The sequence below is a fragment of the Anas acuta genome, chromosome 3, assembly GCF_963932015.1.
Source record: "Anas acuta chromosome 3, bAnaAcu1.1, whole genome shotgun sequence".
Lineage (NCBI taxonomy): Eukaryota > Metazoa > Chordata > Aves > Anseriformes > Anatidae > Anas > Anas acuta.
Window position 1 is genome coordinate 93,287,061 of NC_088981.1, and position 27,927 is coordinate 93,314,987.

General features: G+C 37.1%; 1 protein-coding gene and 1 long non-coding RNA gene across 3 annotated transcripts in view; one reads left to right on the forward strand and one right to left on the reverse strand.

Annotated features, from left to right (window-relative positions):
* The window catches only part of FAM83B (family with sequence similarity 83 member B), a 56,359-nt gene that overhangs the window by 12,053 nt on the left and 16,379 nt on the right, over window positions 1-27,927 (reverse strand). For both annotated transcript variants that reach the window (XM_068678363.1, XM_068678364.1), the window contains exon 3: window positions 7,844-8,008. In XM_068678363.1, coding sequence (XP_068534464.1) covers window positions 7,844-8,008 — 165 coding nt within the window. The remainder of the gene's footprint in view (window positions 1-7,843; window positions 8,009-27,927) is intronic.
* Window positions 15,601-27,864, forward strand: LOC137854650 (uncharacterized). Its single transcript, XR_011095318.1, has 3 exons — window positions 15,601-15,977; window positions 20,975-21,065; window positions 22,693-27,864. It is a non-coding gene; the product is annotated as an uncharacterized lncRNA (long non-coding RNA).

Here is a 27,927-nt window from a genome sequence, read left to right on the forward strand (position 1 = left end):
AGAAAGGTGTTTATTTATAACAAAAAGAAAATTTATGTTCAATGCAAACCAACCTACACCATCTACCTTCTGTAACTGTTGGATACAAAATGCTTCACAAGACATAAAAAGAGCTTGGAATACATCTGTGAATGACCACAACATTTACTGTGGTTTCTAGACTTGAAATATGTGTTCTAGTGATGTTAATTTGTGGTAATTTACAGGTATTTCAGTTGGAGTGAAATGTGTAATTTAGCATTGGCAGTAAGAAAACAGAATCTATATGATTGTTGCCTAAACTATATATACAGAAATAGTGGAATATGACTTCTGAATACAGAAATAACTCGTTTCTTGTGACTATTCATTAACTGCCAAGGTTCATATCTGCCCCAAATTCTGCTGCTATGAGGAAAGGCTGAAAATCACAGCAAGTGTGCTCTGTAAAGTCCAGGTACAGGAGATGGATTAGATCTGTTTATGAAGTAGAATGGATCAGACTGTACAGCATAAACTCAGATTGCAGGAGTTATAACTGTAGTCTCCACTACAGTCCACTGAACTCTCTCCAAACAGAAAATTCCAAAAATTAGGACAAAATCCGTATGAAATGATAAATACCTCCAAGTAACACATCCTTTCTAAAACCCTATATATTTTATTGTTTGTGGCTTATTTTATTTTTTATCTAAAGACAAATAATTCAAAGAAGCAAAACTTGCACATAAGAACTGCTGAGTTGGCAAGGTATAGTTTAACTCAAGCTGTTCAAGTTCTTTAAATTTGTTAGATGAGTTTTAACATAGCATTTTTTTCAAGCTGTTTGAACAAAAAATACAACTTAGTTAAAATGTACAAAGACAGCATTTTAAAATAATAAAAATTGTGACCTAAATGTCTTAAAAGTGTGCAAGAAACATAAAGTTTATCTCTTAATTTGCTGCATCAAGTTGATTCAATACATAGGTGTTAACTAGTAGTCCTGTAAAGTTTAAAAGTACTTGGGTTCAGTGAAAATATAGATGAATACCTAGATTATTTTCAGAAACAGTTAAAAAAAGAATCAATAACAATAACAACCCAGTCTGCATTACTACATTGGAGGCTAATTTTTTGTCTCTTTAACTGCATCTCCAACTGCAATCACCTTTCACTGTCTTGCATTGTGTCCATGTATTGGGTTAATGTTGCAAGATTTTGGTAGCAGGGAGCTGCAGGGGTGGCCTCTGTGAGAAGAGTCCAGCAACTGCCCCATGTTAGATAAGGGTCAGTTTCAGCTGGCTCCAAAGGGACCTGCTGCTGGCCAGAGCCAAGATAATAACCAAAGTTGCTTGTGCCTCTGGGAGAGCAGATTTAAGAAAGGGAAAAACAAACAAACAAACAAAACAAACAAACAAACAAAAAACCTGCTGCACAACAGCAACTGAGAGACTGCGGAGTGAGAAGCAGCCCTGCAGACACCAAGGTCAGTGCAGCAGGAGGACAGGAGGTGCTCCAGGCACACAGCAGCAGTTCCCCTGTGGCCTGTGGAGAGGCCCCTGGTGGAGCAGGCTGTCCCCCTGCAGCCCATGGGTCCCACATGGAGCAGATCTCCACGCTGCAGCCAGTGGAGGAGCCCCTGGTTGAGCAGGTGGATGTGGCCTGGAGGAGGCTGCAGCCCATGGAGAGCCCCCGCAGGAGCAGGCCCCAGGCCAGAGCTGCAGCCTGTGGAGAGGAGCCCCCGCAGGAGCAGGGGTCTGGGGGGAGCTGCCGCCCACATGTGGGGGACCCGTGCTGGAGCAGTTTGCTCCTGGGGGATAGACCCCGTGGTACAGAGCCATGTGGGAGCAATTCTTTAAGAGCTGCTGCCTGTGGGCAGCCCCTGCAGCATCAGTTTGGGAAGGACGGCATCCCGTGGGAGGGACCGCATATGTAGCAGGGGCAGAGAGTGACCATGAAGGAACAGCAGAGATGAAGCGTCAGGGACAGACCACAGCCACCATTGCCCTGTTCCCCTGTGGTGCTTGGGGGGAGGAGGTAGAAGAGGGTAGGTCAGGGGGGAAGTGAGGTGTTTGTAGTTTCCTTTATTTCTCAGTGTTCTAGTCTCTTAGTGATAGGTAATAAATTATATCAACCTCATTATGCTGAGTCTGTTTTGCCCATGACGATAATTGTTGAGTGATCTCCCCGTCCTTATCTTAGCCCTTGAGCCCTTTCCATTGTATTTTCTTCCCCTTTCCCTTTGAGGATGGGAAGTGAGAGAGCACTTGTGCTGGAGCTAAGCTGCCCAGCAGGGTAAAACCACCACAGTCCTTCAGGTTCTCACTACTTTGATTTTTAACTTGGAATCTAAAAGAACAAATTCATTTTTCCTGGTTTTCCAATACTGTTGAACTTTGAACAAGCCAATTCCAGTGAAGAAAACTATTCTTTCCCCACCAGTTACTTTGGCAGAAAGAAGTAGTTAAATAAAAAGCTTGTTTTTTTCGTAAGTTAAGTAGTGCGTAAATAGTAAATAACTTAAAAAGAAAAAAAAATGCCCTATTCTAAAGATTATCACAATAGTAAGTCCTTATTTACTAAAAATTAAAATTGTGAATTACTTATTAATTTTACATTTACTTCAATGATTAGGTATTTAGATCAATTATATCATTTAACTGTCATTTGTATGTCTGCTTTATATTTACATTATAATATATTTATGTCATAATTTGATGGTCACTTGAGATTCAGTTTATACATTTTCAAATAACTATAACAGATAATGTTGACCTAATGACATGCCAGCTGAACCCATCAAATCTTACTGAGATAAGACCTGGTAGGTATTGGACAGAATATCATTTAGGAGTCTGGAATGCTGTAGGCACAAGCAAAGCTAACGGTTTTCAATTTACTGTACTGTATAAAGAAACTTTTCCTTAGGTACTCATAAGTTAAAATATAACTTCAAGTAGGCTCTAAACCCTCAAAAAAATTACAATTCACATTAAATTGCTGTTTTTTTTTAAACATCTTAGTTACTGTTTCCTCTGTTATCTTCAGTTTTCCTTCTCTTCTGCAGTATTATTCCTCCTGCAGCATATCTGTCCTGCTTCCTTAATCCTGCCAAATCTTTCCCCGTCTCAGTATGTCATGCACTTAAAGATGGGAACATGGCATTATGAAGGCATGTGCCAGAGATCACGCTCACTGTTCTCATGTAACACTTCCTCTTCCTCCACAGCTCATCTGGCATTCTTCACTTACTTCAAAACTTCTAATTAGTTGCCAAGGATGCATCCTTTGAATAATCTCCCAAAATGCGTACTATTTTTGAGAACATAAAAGAACAATATGTTCCACTTATTTTACTTATTAGTATATATAGATTAGTATACACATAATCGCAAGCTTCATTTTGTATGAAATGCTGGACTTCTCCTTCCTACCTGGTTGTATCCTCAGGCTACAGGACTGCCATGCTAACAGCACTAACAAAAACCTGTCACTGATCAATACAGAAGTGATCAGTAATCAGCATCACAGTGGATAAAGCAATAATTCACTTATGAATCTTGAGAGAAAATGCTGGGCAGCTGGAACAAACAAATCCACACATTAAGAAGGAATTGAGAGGAAAGAATTCCTTGAGAGGAAGCTATCCTGAGAGGACACACAACAGTTTGTGAGACCAACTGTAGCAAGTCAAATGGAAAGTCTGTCTGGTCCTGTAAACTGTTTTTGAAAGTGACTGCTAGTGAATACGTATGGGGGACTAATTTAATTGAGGACTTGATATTTTAGCAGGTTTGTGAAGTCAAAAATGGGATTTTCTCCCTCCTCCAAGAACTGATTGTACAACTCAGGGACTGTTTGCATTCCTGATGTTTAAACATCCACTGTCTGGATGTCTGAGCTGCAGATTGAGGATGGCCATCATAGCTATCCGATTAAATGACAGCTAAACGATGAACAGGAAACAAGCTCTAACTTCTCTTTTTATGTGTGACTGTGCAGCTGACTATCTTCCCCGAGATAACCACATAACCATGATTTAAAATGTGGAAGTATAATTCAACATTAAACATTTATTTTCATCAGTAAAAAAAACTCTAATGATAAGAACAGTGAATACACTGGTCTCAAACATTTCATTTCAGCTCTTTTTATTTGTAGAGTCTGTTTTTATCAGCATTCAGTTACTCACCCCGTACTTGCTGTCAAGAAGTACATAAAGAAGAGAATGAATGTCCATCTAATACTTAGCCTAGCAACTTTAAAGAAAAATAAGTCGCATTTCTCATATTGTTCATTATTACTAGTATTATCTGTTATCCTAGGCCTCTGTTCTCACTACAAGATAGTAGTTTCTGTGCAAATGCAAAGTAGCTTTCCAGCTATGTTCTGTCATGACTTCCAATCAGGTTCAGTGACCACTGAAGTCAAATTCTCCATGACTTTACTGGAATCTGGCCCTAAAGACAGAAATTTGCTCACTGATATGACACTGAGCTTTTCACACCCATTTAATAACCAAATTTGACTTTGACTTGGAAGTACTAGAAAACTTTTAATGATTTTGATAAAACTGGTAAAAGATACAAGAGATAGAATGGCATGCAATCAGTTCTCATGAACAGTTCCTCCTGTGCATTTAAGCATGTGTATTTGGAAGTAGACTTCACAAAAGGAAAGTAAAATCAATTCTTTACTGGTACTATTTTCTCATTTCTCCCATTAACTATAAATACTGAGAAGACTATCAGCGGGTAAACAGTTCCTGCCAAATTGCTTTCAATATATCCTGTAGCAAGATGACTCTTCATAATTTCCAGAGAAGTAAAAATAAGTTTCTGCAGAGTATGGAGCCTCTACCACATGCCACAACTCATATCAAATAAAACACTAAGATGTGTTATCAGCCAGGGAACTTGGTTTTCTTCTTGGGTATTGAACAGCATTTTCTACATTGGTTCACTATTTGTAATCAAAAATGAAGTTACAGCTTAAGCATTCTGGTGATACTGGGGATTGCCGTCTCAGTGCTGTGTTTTGCAGTGCAAATCTATCTCACAGTTTGCTGCAGCACCTGTCAGCAGCAGAAAAAAAATCTCTAGAAAAAAAATAGCAATTAATTTTTATACAGTACCTGAAAAAAAGTCATAATCTGTACTGACTCTTCATCTTTCAATGAAAAGGAGTTACTCACCAAACAGCAAGTCTGACTGGTGACAAAGTTAATAAAAAGAAGTTTAGATAGAGAAAAGAAAGAAAGAGAAATACATTAGCTAATAGGGGAAATGTAGGACAGTCAGTAAACAGATAAATTAAATTGAAAATGGGGAAGGAGAAATGGAAGAGTACAGGAAAGGAATTACGTATTTGAGTTGAGTTCCACTGATGATGTTAAAGTGAACTTTAAGTAAAAACCAACCCATGAGAAGAAATGTTGTACAAGAGACTGGAAAAGCTCCTAGTAAATTCAAGTTGTCATATTCTTCCGTATAGAATTCACATCATAGTCACATAATACATAGTCTATCAATACCTTCAGTATATACTCTTTCAAAAAAAGATGGAAACATGCCGTGGTATGGATTTGCACTACATATGAGACATTTAATGTAGATTTATTTACAAATAAATCCTCTTTTTTCCATATAGAAGACCAGTGAATTGTAAATCTGAATTCGAAAATACAGTCTCTCTCATTACAGCATTTCATTTTTTACTGATTCAAAGGAAGAGATAAAGAGCCAGTGAGTATATTGACTAAGTCATAAAAGCTTGAGAGTAACTCCTCCTCATGAGTGCACAGGATGAAGAAATGTCTGCCATACTCAAGACTGAACCAAATCATGCCAGAGAATAACAAGGCCAGTGCTGCTGTTGCTGCATCTTGAGGAAGAAGAAATATATCCTTACATCTGTCCTCTTCTTGCTTTCACTGAAGAGGAGAGGAGGGCCAAAAGCACAAAAAGGCAATGAAGCACCAAGGCAATGAAAAAAAAGACAGAAACCTTGCCAAAGTATTGACTGCTCTTTCACAGTCACCAGTGACTTCCCTTCATCCTGAAGAAAGACACAGGATAATTACCGTGGGAGCAGGAAGCTTTTATTCTTAGAGCAACAGTCACTGGGAGTAGCACCTGGATGAGGAGCCTGAAGAGCTTTACCACAAGCTGAACTGGAAACCCAGCACACAACAGGATTACTGTTTAGATCTTTGGCATACATTTTTCATTTTCTGATAAACCTTGAAGCATTCCAAGCAAACCTTTCAGTGTAAAAATGTTTCTCCCATCGATACAGAACAGAAACACATAAAGAATAAGGTCACAAAAAAGGCCAAATCTGAAACTCTCCAACCCATACCAAATCCATACCAAATCCACTGTAATGTATGTACTTGAGTTCTTTCAACCACAGTGTAAATGCCTGTAGGTCTATAAAACAACAGTAAAATGAAAACCTCCAAATCACTCCCAAAAGTTAGAAATAGCTGTAGATACATATTGCATGGAATCAGTTTGAAAATGCATATTACCACATTTTTCAAGATAGAGCTTGAAAAAAATATTCCTAATTTCTTTTACATTGGCAAGATAAAACTCATGCCATTAAAAAGGAATGTACTCTGTTTTTATCAGCATTTATGGCAAAGTTAACCCAAGTTATTGGGAGACAATGCTGTCTGAAGTTCCAGTGTACTGCCAAATACTGACTTCATGAGGGCAATTACTACCAGGGTCTACAGACCCACAATATTTGTGGCATTTTCTTTTCAAAAATTCCCATAGCTTTGTGTATTAGGCCACCAGAGGGCAATCCCACATGCTCAAATCCCCCACATCAGAAATAAATATGGGAAGTGGTTTGGTAATACTTTCAAGGGCCTAAGTCAACACTCCAGAGCAAAACTTGGTATAAAATACAGGTTTGTTCCAAAACTTTAAGAAAAAAGCCTTCTTTATACTCACAAAAACACTCTACCTCCATCTGTATTTCAGACTGGGTTCTTAAAATGCATGCTTGTAAGAAGAGCTTCTGAGATATTTTTGCCAGGAGTAAACATGGCACTACTAGTTAAGAAACAAGGAACTGCAAATGGAGCTATATGGAAGTTCAGCCACAGAAGAGTTTAAGGCTTTGCAGAGAAACTCTGGTACTGTGCTTGGAACATTTGCAGAGATATCTACAATGACAGTAAACCTAGAAGTATTTATGAAGCATTTATGTCAGGTCAGTGCAGCATATGGTTAGCATTCTGTTCCCTAATATAGTAGGGTGGTGCAGGACATTGGGTGAAAAATGTAAACATCAGTCCTCTCTTAATTATCTTTCTTATAGGGCAAATTACATATGTAATGTATAAAAGTAAGCCTACTCATGCTGTGTGCTGTAGACAGACATAATAAGAAGTGCTTTCTAAACAGAAACTAAAACAGAATCCTAGTCCTTTTAATGCATTTTAATAGTAATCACATTTAACAAAAAGATCATGAAATGAAGTATACCATTTATTATTCCAAACAATTTGCATAAGCTTTATGATTTTATTTGCAGGTTAATTTAACATAAAGGAAAAGGAAGCAAAGTTTTTCAAAGCTGTACTATGCCTAAGGAGATAATAATGGAAAAAGGTTTTATAAATAACATGGAAAAAATACATAATTCTATCAAACATTCTTGTTTTGGCACACGAAAAAGATAAAAGCTTTTCTAAAGAGAGTAACATTTGTAGAGAAGGTTCTGCTGAGAGTTTACCAGATTATACTTCATAGTTAATTTGATAAAGCAGTATTTGATAATGAGGTTTTGAATAATAGTGTCTTTTCTTTGGTTTGCAGAGGAATGACAAGCAAATGTTCAAGCACAGGAACAGAAGAAGTCTTACCCTGAGCCTCTGAACTTGACAGCCTTGTTTCTCTGTCATTTTCAGAAAGTGACTGAAGTTTGACTCATCAAGCAGGAGATACACTGCAATCCCTCTTGTAGATGCTTCTACAATTTCTCTAAAAATATCGACATCTGTAAACATATCCATAACTATGGCAATGACCTGAAAAAAATAAAAGACAAAAATTACTGTGTTGTATAAACACACATTTCAAACTCTTCACTGAAGTTTGCACTGTGCAGCTAACACACCAATGCTATTCACGCATCAGAAAGTTCTGATATTTCCCATGGGGTACCACTTAACCCAGAAGGCTTCTCAAGAGCACTGCATCTTCTTCTTGAGAGGACAGGTGACTGTTTATACGACAGTCATCACAAACTACAAACTCTGGCAAATTGTTGTATTATGTGTGAGCTTAGGAATGGGTGTTATAGGGAAAAGGAAAGCCAGTGGAACAGAAGGAAATGGGAAGTGATATTAATACAGTGAAAAAAAAAAATGGAGCCAACTCTATTATGCAGTCTGACTGCATAACAGAAAATCAAGATAACACTATTTTTGTACAAGGTGGTTGTTCAACCTAGTCTAAATGCAGTTCTTTGTCTTCACAGTTTTCCCTAAAACTAATAGTTTGAGAGTTTGAAGGAGTCAATAAGCAGACATTGAACAGCTGGAGTTGATGAAGACTTCAGCATCCATACTGACTCATCACACTCACTGGGACGAAACTTCTTCAGCTGGTGAGAGGTTGGTTCAGGAAGATTAGAGAGTGCTGAACACTAGCCATTGCTGTCCTTCAACCTTGGGGAATAATGCAGGTATTTCTGACTGGGAAAAGCAATGTCCTGCTAATCGCATTTTGGAGATGATACACAATTTACTTATCATTAATAATTTGGAATGAAGTAATATTGAAATAGAGGAAATAACAGTGGGAATGTAACTGTGGAAATAACTGTGGAACTTTAAAAAATACTATTCTTACCCATTAGAGTCTTCACAAGAAGTTCCAATGAAACTTTTCAGGTGCAAATTCAAATCAAATAAAGCCTATCACAGGTATAAGAGTAGGCTTGATAGTGAGCTTGCTTTACCAGTTTCACTCATCCTTAAATTTTCCATACTTGAACATTAATGGTATAATTGTAAAGTTACAATCACTCATCTTATTCTGGAACTGAAACATTTATCTTACACACAAAATTTGGTAAAGGATGTTGCTCACACAGAGGTAAATGCTATGCCTCCAGTCAGTCATCTGAATTGCATTTTGAATTTGTTTGCTTAGAACCAGAAGACTCGCTTATGGCAAATATATACTTAGAACACTAGAAATACAAACGGGAGCTGACCAAGAATAAAAAATAAAATAACAATGTCATTAAGAAAGGTGAAGACAGCTCCTGAAGCAATAAAAATGAAAGGAGTTGGCTTACAATAACATGTCACCTGGCAGTAAAAAGACTCCTTACTAATCCACCAGTCAGAAAGGAACTGAATAGCATGAAATAACTGAATTCTTTCAAATGTCCTGTGTATTACCTCACTTTTTTACTGACTTTTTGGGAAAATAATAATTAAAAAAAAAACAAACAACACAACCAACCAAACAAAAAAAAAACAATCAACAACACACAAACAACTGTTTTTTAACAGTACAAATTATTTTTTTCATCTACATTTGAAAGAAAAGAATTAAAACCACAGAAGTTTATTTTGACTCATCACTTCTGCTTGGTCTTGACACAGATACACAAAGTTAACTGAACATGGCAACCCTATTTATTCATCTGTCTTCTTTCTCTTACATCCGAACAGAAGTATGCCAATATAGATCAAGTATGCTAGGTAAAAATGATCAAAGAAGAAAGTCTGCTCCCAAATAGGTTTGTTTCATTATCTGTGTTCCCCTCCCTCTGATTTCCTCAATTTCTTCGTAACCTTTCATTTTCTTTTAGAAATCTTTTAGAAATAGGTGCTCATTATATTAAAGAATGTATTTAAATTATGGGATAAATCCTGAGTAAGTAAACTGACATAAATACCTAAAATATTTAAAATCTACAGTACAGACTTCAAAAATTCTTCTAACATTTTCCTATGGCAGATATCTACAATGCTAATTTGCAGTATCTGTGGTTACAGAGACTAATATACTGGAAGCATACAGAAAACATATAAACAAACAAACAAAAAAACAGCTAGAATAAGTAATCCAAATTGAAACCAAAGCTGACTAGAATGGCCACATTTGGCTTAGGAAGAGGGTAAGCGAGATATGAATTGAAAAAACAAGCAGGTATGAGAGTGCTGGCTGTGCACTACTAGTGAAAACAATCACTGCTATTGATGATATGCAGATACACCAAACCTTAGGAATGAACAGGGCACCCCTCTTTGTCTTCACTAGCAGAACTGATCTTAAATCCTTTAACTTCGAAATTTTAGACTTAATTCTATGAAGTACCAAACTATTATTGTGAGAAAAAGCAAGTTTCGCTTTCAAAGTTTGCAAAGGCATTACACTTTGAAACCTGAAATTTGTGCTAGATCCTCAACAGATTTAAGGGCATTTGCAAAGCCACATTTGTGATTTGACAATCAGCTGGACATTTATTTTTCTATTCCCTGGAAATCAAAGGTTACTTGTGAAGTATACCCTAGTTAGTCTTCCCATTCACTTTTAGCAACACAATTAATCCTGTCAACACTAATGTTTAGCGGGCTGAATTGCTGAAGGAAGAAGAGAGCCAAATTTGTGTCACGTATCAACATACACAATAGGTAAAAGCAGTAATTTACAGAGATAAGGTTATTTCTGTATATAGATTTCTGTAAGTCAAACTAGATATTTGGTGATAAACTACATATTTTGATGCAGATAGTGGATCCCATAAATATCAGAATATTCTGGCTTTTAAGTGTACTAAATTTCCCTTAATTTTTAATTCCTTGGGTACATTTGCCAACTTTGAAGCAGAAGGGAGTACTGAGCTCGGACAAGGAGAAAGCCAATTCAGAGTCCCAGGTTTTGATTAAGGAGACCAAGACCAGGCAGATCCCCCAAAATAGGTATTCTGTAATGTGAAAATGCCTTTACTTAAAGCTCTAATATCAGCTGCAGGATTAGTTATTTGCTGCATAATGCTGGAAGAAAAGATGTCACTACAGTGTTATAAATTTGTTTCTGAAATTGCAGAATGAATTTTCACACTGCTACTTACAAGAGGAAGCCAGGTAACAATGAAATCCAGCAAGGAAAAGGAAAAGGGATAGAATTCAAAGAGCAGCAAACAGCTCAGAAAATTGGCTATGCCACAAATTCTGTTTCTTTTGGGCATAAGAGCAATCTCCTGTGTCAAGAAAATCCCTCAAGGCAGAACACTTCAGTGTCTTACAGTAAATTTTAGGCTTCCTTATAAGATGCCATTTTCTTTCCAAAAATATTTGTTTTCCAAAAGGCAGGGCTCTCTGCAAAAACAAGCACCAATGCTTTTATAAGGACATGCAAAGGCCATCCAACCATGTAGGGGATACTGGATAGGTGCAGCAGTTTTAGCTGAAAGTGTCAGATTTCTGGAATAACTTGCCAAATGTAAGAAACTGATTATCACCCTGATCAAAAATGGCCCTTGGGACTAATTAAGCATTTTACATTTTCAGGGATGAGAGAACAGTTGGCAGAGCAGACGATATTATGCACAGCAAAAGTGGAGTACTGCCACCTGACTTGAAATTAGATAGAAAAACAAACAATCAAACAAACAACATTTCAAAGGTGAAGCCAGTGCAGAAAACAATTTTAATATTTTTTACCCAATTTTCTACCAATTTTCTACCCCCCCAATTAAATTTAAATCATCTTAGGTTGTTACTACTGATCTCTTCTTATTATCTTCCAACACTTTTTCAAAGTGGTGAATGTTTTTTAAGGTTATATTTTGTGGCATCCTTACAGATGAAGAAAATCTGGTGAAATCAATAAACACAAAATTACTTCTAATAAAGCTCATTGTTTTATCAACTTAAATAAAGGCACCAGCAATGCAATATTATATCTTCCTCAGTACTGTCTTGAAACCAAGAATATGTCTTGCAGTAGAAAAGCAGCGCTTCACACATTAACATTTTAGAAACATTTAATTATAGGCAGAAAAATGGCCAGAGGAAGACCACCAACATGATCAGGGCTGGAGGACTTGCCCTGTGAAGAGTGCCTGAAGGATCTGGGCTTGTCCATTCTGGAGCAAAGGTGGCTTCAGGTCACCTTACAACAGTCCTCAGCACCTACAAGGGGTGTCTTGAGTAGATGCAGCTAGGTTCATCAAGAAGATGCAGCCAGTTGTAGCAAGACAAGAGACAATGGACAAAATGAAACAAGAGCAGTTCTGACTGGATACAGGGAAAAATCCTTATCTCCATGCAGAAAGTCCAGCATCAGAGCAGGTTGCCCACAGTGCTTGTGTAGTCTCTGTCCTTGGAGGTTTTCAAGACCTACCGGGATAAAGCCCAGAGCGACCTGGTCAGGTCCTATCACTGGCCCTGCTTGAAGCAGGAGGTTGGACCGGAGATCTCCTGAGGTCCCTCCCAAATTACCAAGTCAGCAGCTCAATGACTAAGATCTCCACTTCCATCCTTGTCAAAATGCAAGCACATCTTGCCATATTTGATAATAAACTCTATTATAAGGCTTAAAGAAACAAAACAGAGACTATGAATAAAGAAAAATGATAAGTTTTTCTCCCATTTTTGATGAGATATTTGGTAAGAAAAACCTTTGCAGTTGGATTTTAGGACATCAAAATCAACCCTTTTAGTGCGTGTGTATTGACATTAGGGCATGGATGTAATTAAAGGCCTTTTACTGCTAGTGATCTTTAGGTCTATGCTACTGACAGTTCCATTATCCCAGTATCTTTACTCCTTTTAGAAGCACTAATTACCATTCTTTGCTGAGTATCTTGCAGAGTGTGTCATTTAACACCTTCTTTCTTATAAACAGTAAAAAAGAGGAATCCTCTAATGCAGCTGCTTCCTTAGGTCAGGCTTCACTGGACACATCTACCATGATATCAATAACCTATTAGGAAATAATGCTAAGGGTCTACCTGCACTGCAAGAATATTGATTTCTTGTAACTTTCAGGAGGCTTACTTTGGGTTTACATCTTGCGACAAAAATCTGTACACTGCTTTTGAACACCACTGCCCTTCCTCACCCCAGAACCAAAAAGCTACTGTTTCAGCCAGAAATGTTAACCCTATTTCAAATTTCTTTTTACATTTCTCTGTGTTAGGGAGAATCTCCTTGTGGCACAGGCGTGGTGCTGCCTGAATCTCTCCTTTCTCAGGGAACAGTCAAGGCAAGGAACAGTCAAGTCCTTGCAACAGAATGCAGAAGGAAATATATATAAGATATATATATCTTGCTGCTAGGAACATGAGACAGCATGCAAACTGATTGCATGGGTTTCGGGTGCCATAAAAGAAAAAGAGACAAATCTTATGACCACTGCAGACAGTCTTCCCAGTAAAAAGCTGTAAAATACGTCTGTTACAAATAAATTATCATGTTTTGTTGGGAGTCCATAAGACAGGTCCAGTTTATGCTTGCTGCAATTCTTGTTAGCAGTATGCAGTTGATCCGTTGTGCACACTTTCTGTCACTATTGTTCAAACCAGAGTGCTCCTAAGACAATAATTTCATATTAATTTTCAAAATTTAACACAGCTCTGAAATGGTTTGCACAACACATTCTTCCACTGCAAAGTGTACTTCCAAGCCATTGTGACTTGCACCTGAATATCCCAGGTCACCTTTGGGCTGCCAAACTGCTGAGATCTCACATACCAAATGTAGCAGATCGGAAGTCTTGAGATTAAGTGTTGAAGCAGAGTATAATGTGGGAAGCCCTCCTCTGTAAACAGGAGCGTGCACACAACTAATAATCAAACATCTGAGTATGACCCACACTGCTACAATTACGGCGGCAATATAATGGAACAAATAGGTGATTTACACTTACGCAACTTCCATGAAATTAATGTCACTACTTGTAGTGGCTTATCATGAAAATTGGCTGCTTGAGACCATATTTGATTTATTTAATTTGGCTCTGCATTCAGGGAGCAATAGACCATAACCGTACAGTGTACTGCGAAATGTACTTCCATTATTACCTTCTTTAAATGCAATTTAATGAACTGTAGGCTGAAGTCTGGCACTTCACTCCAACATGCAGCTACACAAACCTCAGAGCAAGCCCTCACAGCCCTCACTATCCTCTTTTCCTCCGGCTACTCCAAAATCACATTTGTGCCATCAGTTCTGAAGACACGCAAAGTACACAGCTCATAACTGAATGCATCTTCTGTTCTGATCACCCAGCCCCAGCTTATTGTGTCATGTGCTGCCTACACAGCAGAAGTATTTTAAAGTGAAAACTAAGTTTAAATGGAATAAAAATTAACTTCAACATGCATGTCAGCAGTCTCCAACAACCACAACCTCTATCTGTAAAAGGGTGTGCTCAACATGACTGAAAACTTGTATGAATAAAAACAGCAGGAAAAGAGACACTGTGCAGGATGGAAAACCAAAAAGTCTACAAATCTCCTGCAATATAACATGGGAAACCAATGGAAATTATTCTCCCAAAATTATAAACAGTGAAATAAAGCAGTGTATAATAGTTTAATTGTGCTTAACTGACTGGCCCTCACGGCAAAGCCTAATCTGTTCTGCCCAAGAAACATGTCAGAATGCTGTGTGGTGGGGAACTTTCTAGCAATCAGTAATGGGGAAAAATATGCTTTGATTCTGGCAGCAAAGAATGACATGGAAATGCTAACAGCAGCTCTGAAAAATGACATGATTTAACTTTGAAATACACTGGGAAGATCCAATCTTCACCATGTGCCATCTTATAACCACCTGACTGTTATACCTTTCGCTCAGTTTGGCAACTTCTGTGCTGCTTAGCATGTCTCTAGGAGAGGATGAGGTCAGGATTAGCTCTTCTACAAAAGAAAATAAAAATTACAGAGAAGAAAAGTTCTCTGAAGTGAAGATAATACTGTTTTCTCTGAAAAGTAAATGTATAATAGCCTTCTGCACCACCTTTCAGAAAGCTATCACAGGCTGAGCTAGCTTGTCACATACCATGTAGTGTCTTAAAATGACACCTCCAGTGCTGTCACTTTGAATTCACGCACGAGTAAATTTATAGGTATCTTGCAAAACATATGGGAGTGAGCTGCATCAATTCTATAAATGTGATCTGTATCTATGGGTTTGGTAGTTGTTATTCTGGCTGACGGATTAGTAAGAAGACAGTTTGATCTGACTGAAATAAGGAGGTGCTCCCTCACTGCGGCCAGCAGCAGAGGTGATGATTTCTCTGAAGCTGACTTCTGTGCAGGCAGTCTCGAGTTTCTGCAAGTCAGGGAGAGGAAGGGGATAGCTTGCGGATTCTTCCTGGGGGCTTTCCAAGAAGCATTTATAAGCCTAACCCTTGGAAGAAAGGAAAGAGCTAGAACACACTGCAGAGCAACAGCAGCTGCCCAGTGACTGGCACAGCACAGACAGGAAAAGATTTACCAAAATTAAAAAATAAAAATTAAAAAATATGACTTAAATCTGCAAAGAGAACTGCCAAGCCTGGTTGAAGCAACAAGCACTCACAGTGCTCAGTTTTAGCACTTTCCTTCCTTCTTGCAGTGCTCCCATAAATAAGTAAACCACTTCTGGTATTTAACGAGCAAGCTGTTTTCTGTCACTGTGTAACAGCAGTGGGCAGAGGTCCTACAGAGAGGCAGATAACGCAGAGCAGAAAATCCTTGGCATTATGGAGGGAATGTGTCTGGGAGCTTGCTCTGCCCTTTCTTCTCTTGCCATTGATGTCCTTGCTGTATCAGATCCCATTCTCAGTGCCATGTGTGCTGCAGCTGGTTGGGTAGCAGGATTTTAATAATTGTATTGAGCTGTTCAGAATGTTCTTATTCAGTTGTTGTTTTGGGAGGCTGCCAAGCTTTTCCTGAGGAAAGCAAACAGAAAGGAAATGCCAGGATTTTCTGACAGCCTGTGACCCAGCTAGACCAGAATGGAAATTCATGACAAAAAATAAAAGGTACTTCTCTAGCCTCTGGCTTTCTCTACGATGAATTTCAAAGACTTGCTGCTTTAGAAATAATTTATTATTTAAAAGAATATTAGCAGCTTTAATATGTGGGTTCTCACCAGATCCCTTAATATTTAGAGAATGTTCAGTATGCTTAAATATTATAATATTATACTTTTTATTTTAAATTTGCTTGTAAGTAGAAGTACTCATACATGTGTGCATTAGTTAGTGACTGCCTAAAAACAAACAATGCGTGACCATGTGATAAGTGAGCCTTAATTATTTTTTTAGAAAGTTCCAACAGTAATTAGAACATGCTTTCTGCTAAACTCTTAATAAATTGTACTTTTTGATGTGCTGTGCAGGATTGAAAACCTCATGCCTTGGCGATTAGTCTCAATTTTGAGATTTCCACTGAATAATCAGAGTAAGAGCAGCAGATGTTCTGGGCAAGCTTGTACATCGTCCAGGGAAGTATGAGTCTACCATATACCTGATACTACCATATACTTGAAACTATGAATGGCTGCCATACTTTGTCATGCATAGCTACATATATGGGGAAAAGCCTCCTCAAACTCTGGGGAAGAAAAATGCAAAGTGGCAAAAGTGCTTGAAAAACTGTACTAAAATTGACCATTCAAATTGCTCCTGCTTACAAATATTTTTTATGCCAAAGAAAACCAGACTGGATGTCTTTTTTTGCTCATCAAGTCTTTGTTGCTCATCAAGTAATCAAAGTAATTGCCTGAGATTTGAACTGGATGACAATTCTTTAAGATTATTTTTTTAAACCTACATATAAAAAAATGTTTTGGTGGAGTTTCTCAGAGGGGAAATGGAATGAAGTTCTGGGTCAGTATGCCGTCCTACTGCTTCTTTCAGAGGCCTCAGCAATCCCATGTAAACAAACTGCCAACATTGAACCCCACTTCCTGAGAGTTTACATATTTATAAAATTTGACAATGTATAGAAAACCACAATATTAATAAACACTTACAGGCTGTAGACACTAACCTATAAAAACAAGCAATATTTCTTTAAAGTAGACAACTTTGCTGGCAGTTGTTAATTAGCCCCTTGGAAACAAAGAAAGATCCTCTTTAGTTAAAGGCAGATTTATAGGAAAAAGAGGTGATTCAGACCAACTTTTCTAGACCGGGAAGAATAACTTTGCTTTTAAGTTTGCTTATGCAAGTGCTGTGCAGTGTTTGTCATCTTCAAGACCTTAACAGTAAACATATGTTTCTGAAATGAAATAGGAAGAGTTTAATATCTAATATTCATATTTTATACATAAGCAGCATATTTAATATCTTATGTGCTCCTGCTACTATATATATTATTTAGATTAAAAAATTCCAATAAACCATAAGTATATTGTTCAGCAGTATAGTACTGCCTGCAATCCCTTGCTACTTAAAAGAACGAATATGTACTGCAGATACATTCAGCACATAAGAAAAGAATCAAAGACAGGCTAGGGCTTAAGGCAGAGGTGGAAACAGCACTTCTGTAGTAGACCCTGGAAAATAACAGAGGTAGATGAAGTGTTTAAAAAACAATACCTTTGTCAAATGCTTCTAAAAGCAGAGAGATTTTGGTGGATCCAAGGCAGCACATAAAGCTGACATGATTCAGACTTGCTTATAGATCAGGAAGATAGACTTTTGAATGCATGTACGCAGTCCTGGTGATGGCCATAGAATCATAGAACAGCTCAGGTTGGAAGGGACCTTAAAGATCACCTAGTTCCAACCCCATGCCATAGGCAGTGATGCCACCCACTAGATCAGGTTGCAGCAAATAACAGAATTTCATTAGAAATATAAAAAAATAAGATGATTTTTTTTAACATAAAAGGAAAACAAAACTATTTTGGATTTCAGTGCCTAGTGGAAAAAAAATAAATAAATAATTGCTGGATTTCAAATTAGTGGAAGCCTACAGACCAATGAGCATGACCTGATTATACTCAATACTGAGAAGCAATTCCTAATTATATAATTAGTAGTTGGTAGTTAGTCATCTATAGACACCCAAAGCCTCTTCTTCCAAAAGGTATATTTCATAATCCTACAGAACACTGCTGGTGAAACTGTCTTGGAGATAAATGAGGAAAAAAAAGTGGAATAAAAAATTGGATGTCCTTTCACAAGACCTTCTTAGATGTCCACAGAAACCACAACTGAGATGAGAACCAATTCTGGTTAAAAACCTCCCTTACTTCACTGCATAGTGAAGGTAATTGCCAAAGTGGAAAAAGTAGTCCTCAACAGAGGCTTCTGTCAGTATTTGGAAAGAAAGGGGATGATGTTCTTTTCTCATATGGTTAATAAGGAATATTACAATCCATTAGCAATAGAGTAATATTTTGAGAACAACTGCAATTAGCAGACCTGGATAGTTCACACTTCAGTGAGGGAATTTCCTGGTCTGTTGCTGGTCATTTTTAATAAAACTGAGTATCAGGGAAATCCCAGAAAACTGACACAGTGCTCATGCTCAGTGTTCATAAAACAGCTTGATGAGCAACTAGGTCTGACTTCTGAAGGGAAAACCAACACAAGATTCAATGAACACAGAAATAAAGGCTAATCTTGTGTTTAGGGAAGGGTAAGTGGAAAAACATTATTTCAAATATCACTTAATCTTTTTTCAAGATTACACCTTTTGCATTTAGCTCTATATATTTGATTAAAAAATAAGTAAGACACCTGAGGTGTACACATTTGAGGGCCAACTGGTTAACGGACAGATATTTGAGGCAATTGTTCTCTGAGAATATTATGACAGGGTGGGAGTATTTCCATTAGTTTGTAGGACTTAATGATTTTGAAGATTTTCACACTAATGCCACAAAGCTGCAAGCAAGATAACTATGATTTACAGATTATTATCTTTTTGTTACCCTCCCTCCCCTTTTTTCTATCTCGTTTGTTCTTCCTTCCCTCTCTCTTTCCCATTCTTTTTTTCCCATTCTTCCCTTTGCCTTTGTTCCCTTCCTTTCTCTCTCCCTCTCTCATGAAGAATGTCAAATTCAGTTAAATCTAGGATTGGGGAAAAATATATATTTTGAATACTGAATGTGGGCTTAAAATGGGTTCCTACACATCTTACACAAACTCTATAATATGTTTTATTGCAACTTTTATGACCATATATAACGTATCTTTATGATATTCACAACAGAACTACTGCTTCCTGCTATGAACTTCACTGCCACTACTTTCAAGCCCCATAGATGGACCAAATTCTATTTAAGGAGTTCAATTCAAGAAATAATGCAGTAGTGAAAACCAGCAACGTAGAGAATTGAGGCCATTTAAAATTACTGGTGACAGTCAGTTATGGGTTAGTAAGAAGGCAAGCCAATGATCCTCTTGAACAAACAAGAGGATGAATAATGAGAAGTTTCCTCAGGGCTTAACTCTGACAAATTCTCAATTCATCTTATACATATATCCCGCAGGGTCATCTTTAATATTTTTCTAGTTCAGTTACGTGACATAGTAAAATGCATTTATAAGTAAAACTACTGTGCCTGGACAAATACCTGCAGTGACTTCTGTGTTGCCGACAAAACCAACAGCAATGGTTGGTCTGATCAGCATTTTGCAACACATATTACAAACTAATTTAAGTCTGCGTACGGCCGTATAGCAGCACACCCTTCCATCAGGACACTGGGTAAACAACCAGTGGGATGATTGAACCAGATGATTTTAACTATTTATTTTTTTAACAGGGTGTCACTGAGCAGAGTTCAGCTCTCCTTTGTTTTGCTTCAGGAACCTTTGCTGATATTAGGGAGGAACGGGTGATGTCACCCGCTTGTGGAGCAGCTACTGTAAGTGGTGCAACACGTGGTTAATGACCGCATGCTGCCAGCCCTCATTTCAATTTCACCTGTTTTAAAGACAGGTTGTGAAACTAATTAATTAATTATTGTCTGCAAATCATCTTGAGATCCTCAAGTGAAATCCATTACCCTGGCATGCCGGACTATTTATTACAGATCAGATGAAAAAGGAAAAATAATTGCAGAGTATTCTGAAAGCATCAGCAGAATGTCCTAAAGATAAGAAAAGATTAAGCTAGTTCAAAAGTAATTATGTGTAGCTTTTCAGGGAAAAAATAATTATGCACATTACCAAATGAAGCAAGATGCCTAAAATAGCAGGGAAACAATTAAAAAAAAAAAAAAAAAAAAAAAAAGAGCTCAAACCTCCAGTGGAGCAAACTGAAATGAAGTGGATAAGCAGTTCTAGAATCATTGCACACCCCAGGGGAGAGGATAGCAAATAAGAATGGAATAATATAGCAAATTTCTGAATCAAGTATAGCAATTAAAAAAAAATAAAATTAAAAAAAAAAGATGAATTACAATTAAAATTACTATTAGTTTAAAAAATTATAATTTAATAGTAATATTATTCTTTAAAATACTGTATTTATAAAAATTATTTTGATTTTAAAACCCTCTGAAAACATTTATGATAAACCTTATTATTCTTGTCCAAAGGTGAATCTTCCAAGGAGGGTGTGTAATCTGAGGGAGTAGCCAGTCAATAGATAAGAAAGGAAACGAATTTAAGAAAAAAAAAAATAGAAAGAAATGGTTCTTTCTTATTTATTTCTGCAAGGTATTTGCTAAACTGATCTTGTGGTCTCAATTTGAGCTCAATTTTTGAGTAACCGTCTTTGTCAAAAAAGCCATACAGCTTAAGAATGATCTTGGTGACACTGTGTGCACATGCAATTAGCATCAGCTCTCGATGTTCTGCATACAGGTCTTCAGCAAGGCCACAGGAAAAGTATTAATTCATCATTTGCAATTTGATACTGTAATTATGCAAAAATCTCTGGTCTTTGTGACACAGTCAAGATCAGATAACCATAATGCTTCATCGTTACTATCTACTAGTCTTTTCATTTCAATGTAAAAGTTTACTTTTAATGTTTAGTTTATTCAGTATTCTACAGTAGTTGCTTAAATCAGTAGTCCAGGCTGCACCTAGGGAAGAGAAGACCCAGCTGGACTCCAGGACAGAGTTCTGTGATCTGAAGGCCATCGCTTCAGCCATGGACAGGTAATGAGAACCTTTTTTTCCTAGTCTACTCCTCTCATTTTTCTCATCCTCACAAGAATAATGCAAAGCACTAATTTGTGAATGAATAAAACGAACAAACAGTTATTAAAATAAAGGAGTTGTCAGCGTGCAGATAGCTGGACCCTTTATACACAATTGAGTTAGCAACCAACATCCTAAATTGATGAGATACTATTAATGGGTAGCAAAGAAAAAGGTTATCACGTCTTCTACTATACAGCTTCATGTCCATGAGATCATTCTCCTTTCTACAAAATATTCCTTGTGATGTGCACGGTATGCCAATTATACCCACAAACCCCCAAACATTTGGGTAATGATAATCACAGATCTCATCCTGAAGCTGCTGAACACCTGCGAGAAACACAAAGCTCTTGCTAGGGCAAGGGAGTCTCTTCCAAAACACAGAAGGATTTAAGAGTGAAGGAGGAAGAAAAACAGTCTCTGTGGCAGGAATTTTCTACAGTAGCTTTGTTTGAGATTGGCTGCATATTTGATGCACCTGCAGCCACCAAATGTTCCTGTGTTGAATAGGGGTACACCTCAGGGGTATTTATGGAATATACAAGCTAACATGGGGGATAGAGAGCCTTCCATATCAATTCACTTGTTATGCTACCAGAAACAATATTTTCTACCTAACCGTAAGGAACAAAGGAAGAAACACCACTGAGCAAGCCACTTGTGGACTCCAATTAAGCCACATTCCGATGGAAAATTTGCTCTTGAAAAATGCGCCAAGCACGGTAATAACATAATATAATACTTGACTTGTGTGGCTTGAAATAAGTATGAAGATGAGAACCTGCAATACCTCTGTGGAGGAGAGGTGAAAAATTTATTCCAAGAACACTTTGGCAAATAACTGCTTTTTGATGCAAAATAGTACCTTTCAAATAAACATTTGTTCTTATGAAGTACCTCTCTGATCTCAAAAGAGAGTTTCCCTTGAGTAACCTACAGATTTCATGCCAATAAGGCTCTGTACCCGACTGCTAGGCCTTCTGTGTTTGTGTGCACTGCTAAAAAACATGTTTTCTGTAACACAGCCTTTATGTGTGCATGTAGAGGAATGCACATGCATACACACACAGAGAGAAAGAAATATTCTAATATTTGCCTATTTCCTTTACATAAAAAATAAAACCAGCATTATATGGAAGTGTAGAAAAAACGGCACTCATTTCTGATATAACAATAGGCTGCTTTTCTCCTTTTTTATTACTGCCTTAAAAATGCATACAGGTTTTGCTGTCCCTCAGAGTCTTTGTTCTGAATCTGCTGTCAGGTGCTGAACACCCGTGTTCACTAGACATCTGAGACACAGCTGTCAGGCAGGAATTTTTCAGGGAATTTATTATTTTTGGTCAACCGTGACTAGTAGTTGGTAACTGGAAGATGTTCCAGTCTCTTATCCATGATAAAAAATATAATCTATATCATCATAATTGAGGGAGAAACATTTTTTTTGCAGTCAAGCAAGCTTCAGCTATGCAGCGGGTAAGACACAACATTTACATGGATGACTGAGCATTCCCTGAAATGCAGCCTAAATCAGAAACAGTACTTCAAGTGAACAACAAAATTATTTTCCTGTGTCTTGCAGCTGCACAGAAGGAATACTATGACAAAAAAAGGAACCGCAGAACACAGCCTGGAAATGGGGAACTGAACTGTTCTCTCTTGTATTTGGATACAACAGATATATTTCTGCTTGAATGCTCCAAAGCAAGCAACCAAACAACCTCATGGACAAGAACAGACACTGGAATGGCTGATGCAAATTATGAAGTTTTAAACTACTAGAAGAACTTGAGAACTTGAGATTACAGCTTAAGCTCTTGATACTGTGTTCACTATTCTTAGTGAACACAATGCCCTATACCATGTATGTTAACACAAACCAGTCTGAGTGAATATTCATTTTGATAGATGGGAACCTAGATCTTTAATTTTTGTGGTATTAGAGAGCATAAAAGTCTTCTGAAAAACTAAGTCTAAACAATTTGCCAAAAGATAAATAGGAAGTCTGTGTCCTAAGAGGAATCTGTATGCAAGTTTTATAAGTCATAGACCAATGTTTTTAATCCTAAAACTTTCATATTCAGCAATACAAAGGATACAAAGAATAATATATATATATATATATATATATATATGAAAGTATTTAAAAGATCTTTGAATCTATAAAAATGCATAGAACAGAGGAGGCATTCTAGCATTTTAACTAGTTCTTGAGCATATTAGCATAGGAATATATTTTTAATAGACTAATGTTATTTATAGCCTTCTAAATCATCCCTGGCATACCTATAAAAATTAAAACTTATTGAAGTCAGCTACTTCTCTGCCATAAAAGACTTAGCAAATTTAACAGAAAAACAAACAGCTTTTTGAATTCCTCTTAAATTACTTGCAATAACACTTAAGTGCCTATTGAAAGCTTTTCATATGTAAAGCACAAACCATTTCATAAATGTGGGAATAACATTATTACATCTATTTTTATCTGGGAAACTGTAAATTAACAGGGTGTGTGTGTGTGCGTGTCACACTGCTGTCCTGCACAGGGCCATCTGAGTCAGCCTGTGACTAATTAGTTTTGTTACTGGAAACAGTCTAGTCACGCTAACATGATGCTCTGGGAAGGCGAAAACGCCCTGCTTCTTGTCAATCTCCTCACTGTACTTTACCGTGCCATGTGAACAAGTCCTCAGAAGCTAATGGCCTGTGTTTACAGAGACGCTGAGCATCCCCAAGTCCCTCTGAATGCGATCCCTGCAGCTACGCAGCAGCCCGAGCCTCGCCTCACCCTCCAGTCCTGCATTTGCAATTCTCTGCACCTTCTCCTTTGGCTCACTGTCGTGTCAGAGTGATGAGATATGCAAGCACAAAGCTCAGGCAGGGCTGGCCCAGACTTGCAAAATGGGTTTCTTCAAGCAAATTCCATAATTTAGAGAACAGGGATAGTACAGAGTACCCAATCTCCTGAACAGTTATGGATTAGTTTCCCAGTGCTGACTGCAAGGCCAGTGCCCAAGTGTTCTGAGGTCAAATTTATTCTTAGCATCAGCTCTTTGAAGATGCAATAGTGTTAGGCCTCCGTTAAGCCTGAAGTCAGATTTCATTATCATAATGGTCCCTTCTGGCATCAAAACCCATGAATCTGTTCGTTTTATCAACCTCAGCTGATTTTGTGAACTGGAAGTGGCTGCAGAGATGGACAGGGGGGCATCAAGAACACATAACATAGTATGAGATTTTAAAGGATACAAATATGGATTAGAGGAGTATGTTTGCACAGTTATTTTCCAAAACAGCTTCCAATAAAATCGATTAGAAAATTATACCTGAAATTAAAAACAATGACAGAGCCCAAGGAGAGGACACACAAACACGGTACAAACAGCTGCCTGCAATCAAAAAGTAACTAAGAATAACTTGCATACAAAAAATATCATAATTAAAATATCAGAATCATGACTAGTCTAGCAGGGGAGACTGTGGCTTCAAGAACAAGCTCAAAATTAAAGCCTTGCTGCTGGGATTTGGTGAGGAACGACTGAAACACAACAAGTTTACTGAATGCAGGGCAAAAGATCCATTGCCCTCAAAATCCCAGTCACAAAGCACCCAAAAACATGCCTGAGAGCAAGCAAGCCAGCAAATAATGCAAATGGATGATCCTCCAAAACACTGAGGAATGCCTTGCAATTTGAAAACAACTGGAATATGTAATTTGAGATTTTGTTGGTTCTGTGGTTTTTAGCAAATTTGAGAAAAGAAGGAAAAATAAGGTATGTTTTTTTTTTTTTTTTTTTTTTTAAATATTGAAACCTCCCCCCCCGGACAGCCTGCTGACCTGCAGGACCCAGCCAGGGCTTTGAAATTAAAATGTCCTAAGTGACGTGCCATTGTCAGTTTTCATAATGCATTAATTTAGTTAAACATGTTAATAATTACCACGCAAGAATTTTCACCTACGTCATATTCCCAAGCATTCCATGTTTCAGCCTGTGTGGTGCTCTGCTTGTTTCGGTAGCGGCTGATAGGCAGCTTTTCAAATTCCAGAGTGTGTGTGTGCATATTCATTTATACAAATATTATATAACCTGTTTACACAGGTCTTTTGAAAATTATTTAAAGGCACATTTTTTTTCCCCTCTGCTTACAGGTAAACAGATTTCTGTAGTCACAAGATTAACCAAGCAGTTTGCTTTATGTTTTAGTGTTTCAGACTAGAACCCCTTCCACAGCCACAGCAAAGCAATTTAAGAACAAAACCAGAACAGATCAATGCCTGTTACTTACATCCCAATTGCTATGGACTTTATTCATAGCTATTGAAAAAGTATATATATATTGAAAAATATATCATACAAAAATATAATTAAGTATTATTACTGTAACTCAGAACTATAGAACTCAAGAGGAGTAATTCAGAAAAAAATCCATCCTATCAGAGGACTTTTAGTTTATATGTTACCAAAATTTCCGTATTTCTGAAATCCTCCTCACTAGAGAAAAAACTCAAATTCCATTCTTGCATAGTTTCCAAATTTTCAAAGAGGAAAATATTTAGTGCAATTATCAGTAACATCTCCACTGCTAGGACAGCAATACTCCCAACAGGCATTGCCAAGAGGTTTTTGTACTTTTGTGTCATATCGGGGATTTTTTTTCTCTAAACTCTGTGACATATATTCAGCCAAGACCAGTCAAGCATTCAGAACTGTTGAGCAAGACATGCTTTTTATGCTTAAACCTAGATCCATTCTTTTTGTACACAGACTCCATGGATCCCACACAAACTGTGTTTTCAAGCTGTTTTGAGTAAGCTCCTTTTTGATTTTTAAAACTAGAATGTCTATGTGAAAACCAGTGTAAAATGAAATGAACCAATCAGAATGTTATTGTTACTTCTGAATGTCTTTAAAATAAGGCCAGGAGATCTCTCTATTTGGAATAAAAACACTGCAACTTTTCATTGTTTATTCAGCACAATAATATCATGCCATGCAATGCTATACAATTGTGCTGCTAGAACATTCCAGTCAATGCACTTTGCTGTAAATCAAAAATAAACAAACAAACACCTAGATTTTTGTGTTCTTTTAAAAATAATTACATTTTTTTGGGGAAAAAAAAAAAAAAAAGCCTGTTAGAGATCATCACCTAATTCAGGCCTGGAATCCTACTATCCTACTCAGATTAGTAACTTCAATTTCTGTACTTAAGTACTATTATTACAAATTCCAGAAATTGAAGCTTTTTTTTTTGTTTTCAAAGTATCTGTATTTTTGTTAAGTGTGGTCTACTACCTTCAACACTACCTTCAGCTGTGTTATGAACTAGTGAGTATAGAACTGAAATGCTTTCTCCTTTTACTTTATATCTCCAGAGGGACTACTTCGTATAATTAAATGTAGCAAGTCATCTCCTCAAATAGTATAAACAATGTCTCTCCATGCAATTTATCAGAGTACGAAATTCTGATCTCTAGGAGTTTTTGAAATAACACTAACAAAATTCACAATAAATATGTCTATCTGTGTGCACAACATTTCATATCAGCATACTGTCATAATTGGCCATGAAAGTATTTCTCAAGGTGTTTTGATAAATATTTAAGAATATGCGGCATTTAAAAATTAAAATAATATATTTTAGACAGTTCTATAATAATAGCTAGATTCCAGATATTCACTTCTTACTGAATTTTCTTTCTTGTTGCTTGCTTGCACATCAGCATGCATGAAAAAGTACGTGTGTTCTAAATATCTATTTTGCAATCACTTCAAAAGCGTCAGAGTACAAATTGAGAAACTCTGGTAAGGAATTTTCCTTGCACTGTGAATGAGCTAAGCAAGTATGTGCAATGTGGCAGAAGATAATGAAGCTTCCTTCCCAAGCACAAACTCTTAAGGCTTGCTGGCAGAGAACTCAATCGTTTCAATTCAGGCCACTCATATGAAGTTAGAGGAAAAAAAAATATTTTTGATAAACATTCTACATGGGCAAAACTTATTTTTGCTCTTTCTGCATCAACACGAGAAATTAGTCTTGCTCTTAGAACTGATTTTTTTTTTTTTTCCCCTTCTGCAACATTCATGTGTGCGTCCATTCCCTCGGGTTAGACTCTGTGGCACATGTGCATGTGCACGCATGCCTGGATCAGTAAAGGAGAACTGGGTGGTGCAACAGCACTTTGGGAAGGGAAGACCTTCTACCAGTTTCCATGCCTTCTTTGGGTTTCAGATATTCAGATATTATTTAGAATTAAAAAAGGAAGGCTGTTCGCTTGGAGAAGTGCTACTGTTTTTAATTGTTCAGAGTCAAAATCAACTAAAGATGCATGTTCATTTTGTATTACAAATGTACTTGTGGCACAATTTAATAGAAGATGATTATTTAAATATTTAAAATCCAGATCTTAATGATATATGGTCAGATCCCTAGGCATCAATCCTGCAAACACATAAGCGTATTAAGTTAATGGAAATTCTCATGTACATAAGTTGAAGTATTTAAAACCTTTCAGGATTAGGAATCTAATTTTGCTTCAAGAAAAAAATGTGTCTTCTTTGAGCAAGTATTATTTTTCTCTCTTTGCCCTTTACTAAATGTCTATAAAATTTCTTTTCAAGTTTTATTAGATGTATTGCTTGACAAAATGAAACAAATTGCATATACAATTCATTTTTATAATGAGTCTATTGCAATTTCTGACACACAAGTGCTCAATCTCTAAACTTCACCGTTGTTTCTCCCCCCCAAACAAATAAATAATCAAAAATAACGTTTAAAATCTTAATTTATTGCTAAATAAATCAAAAGACAA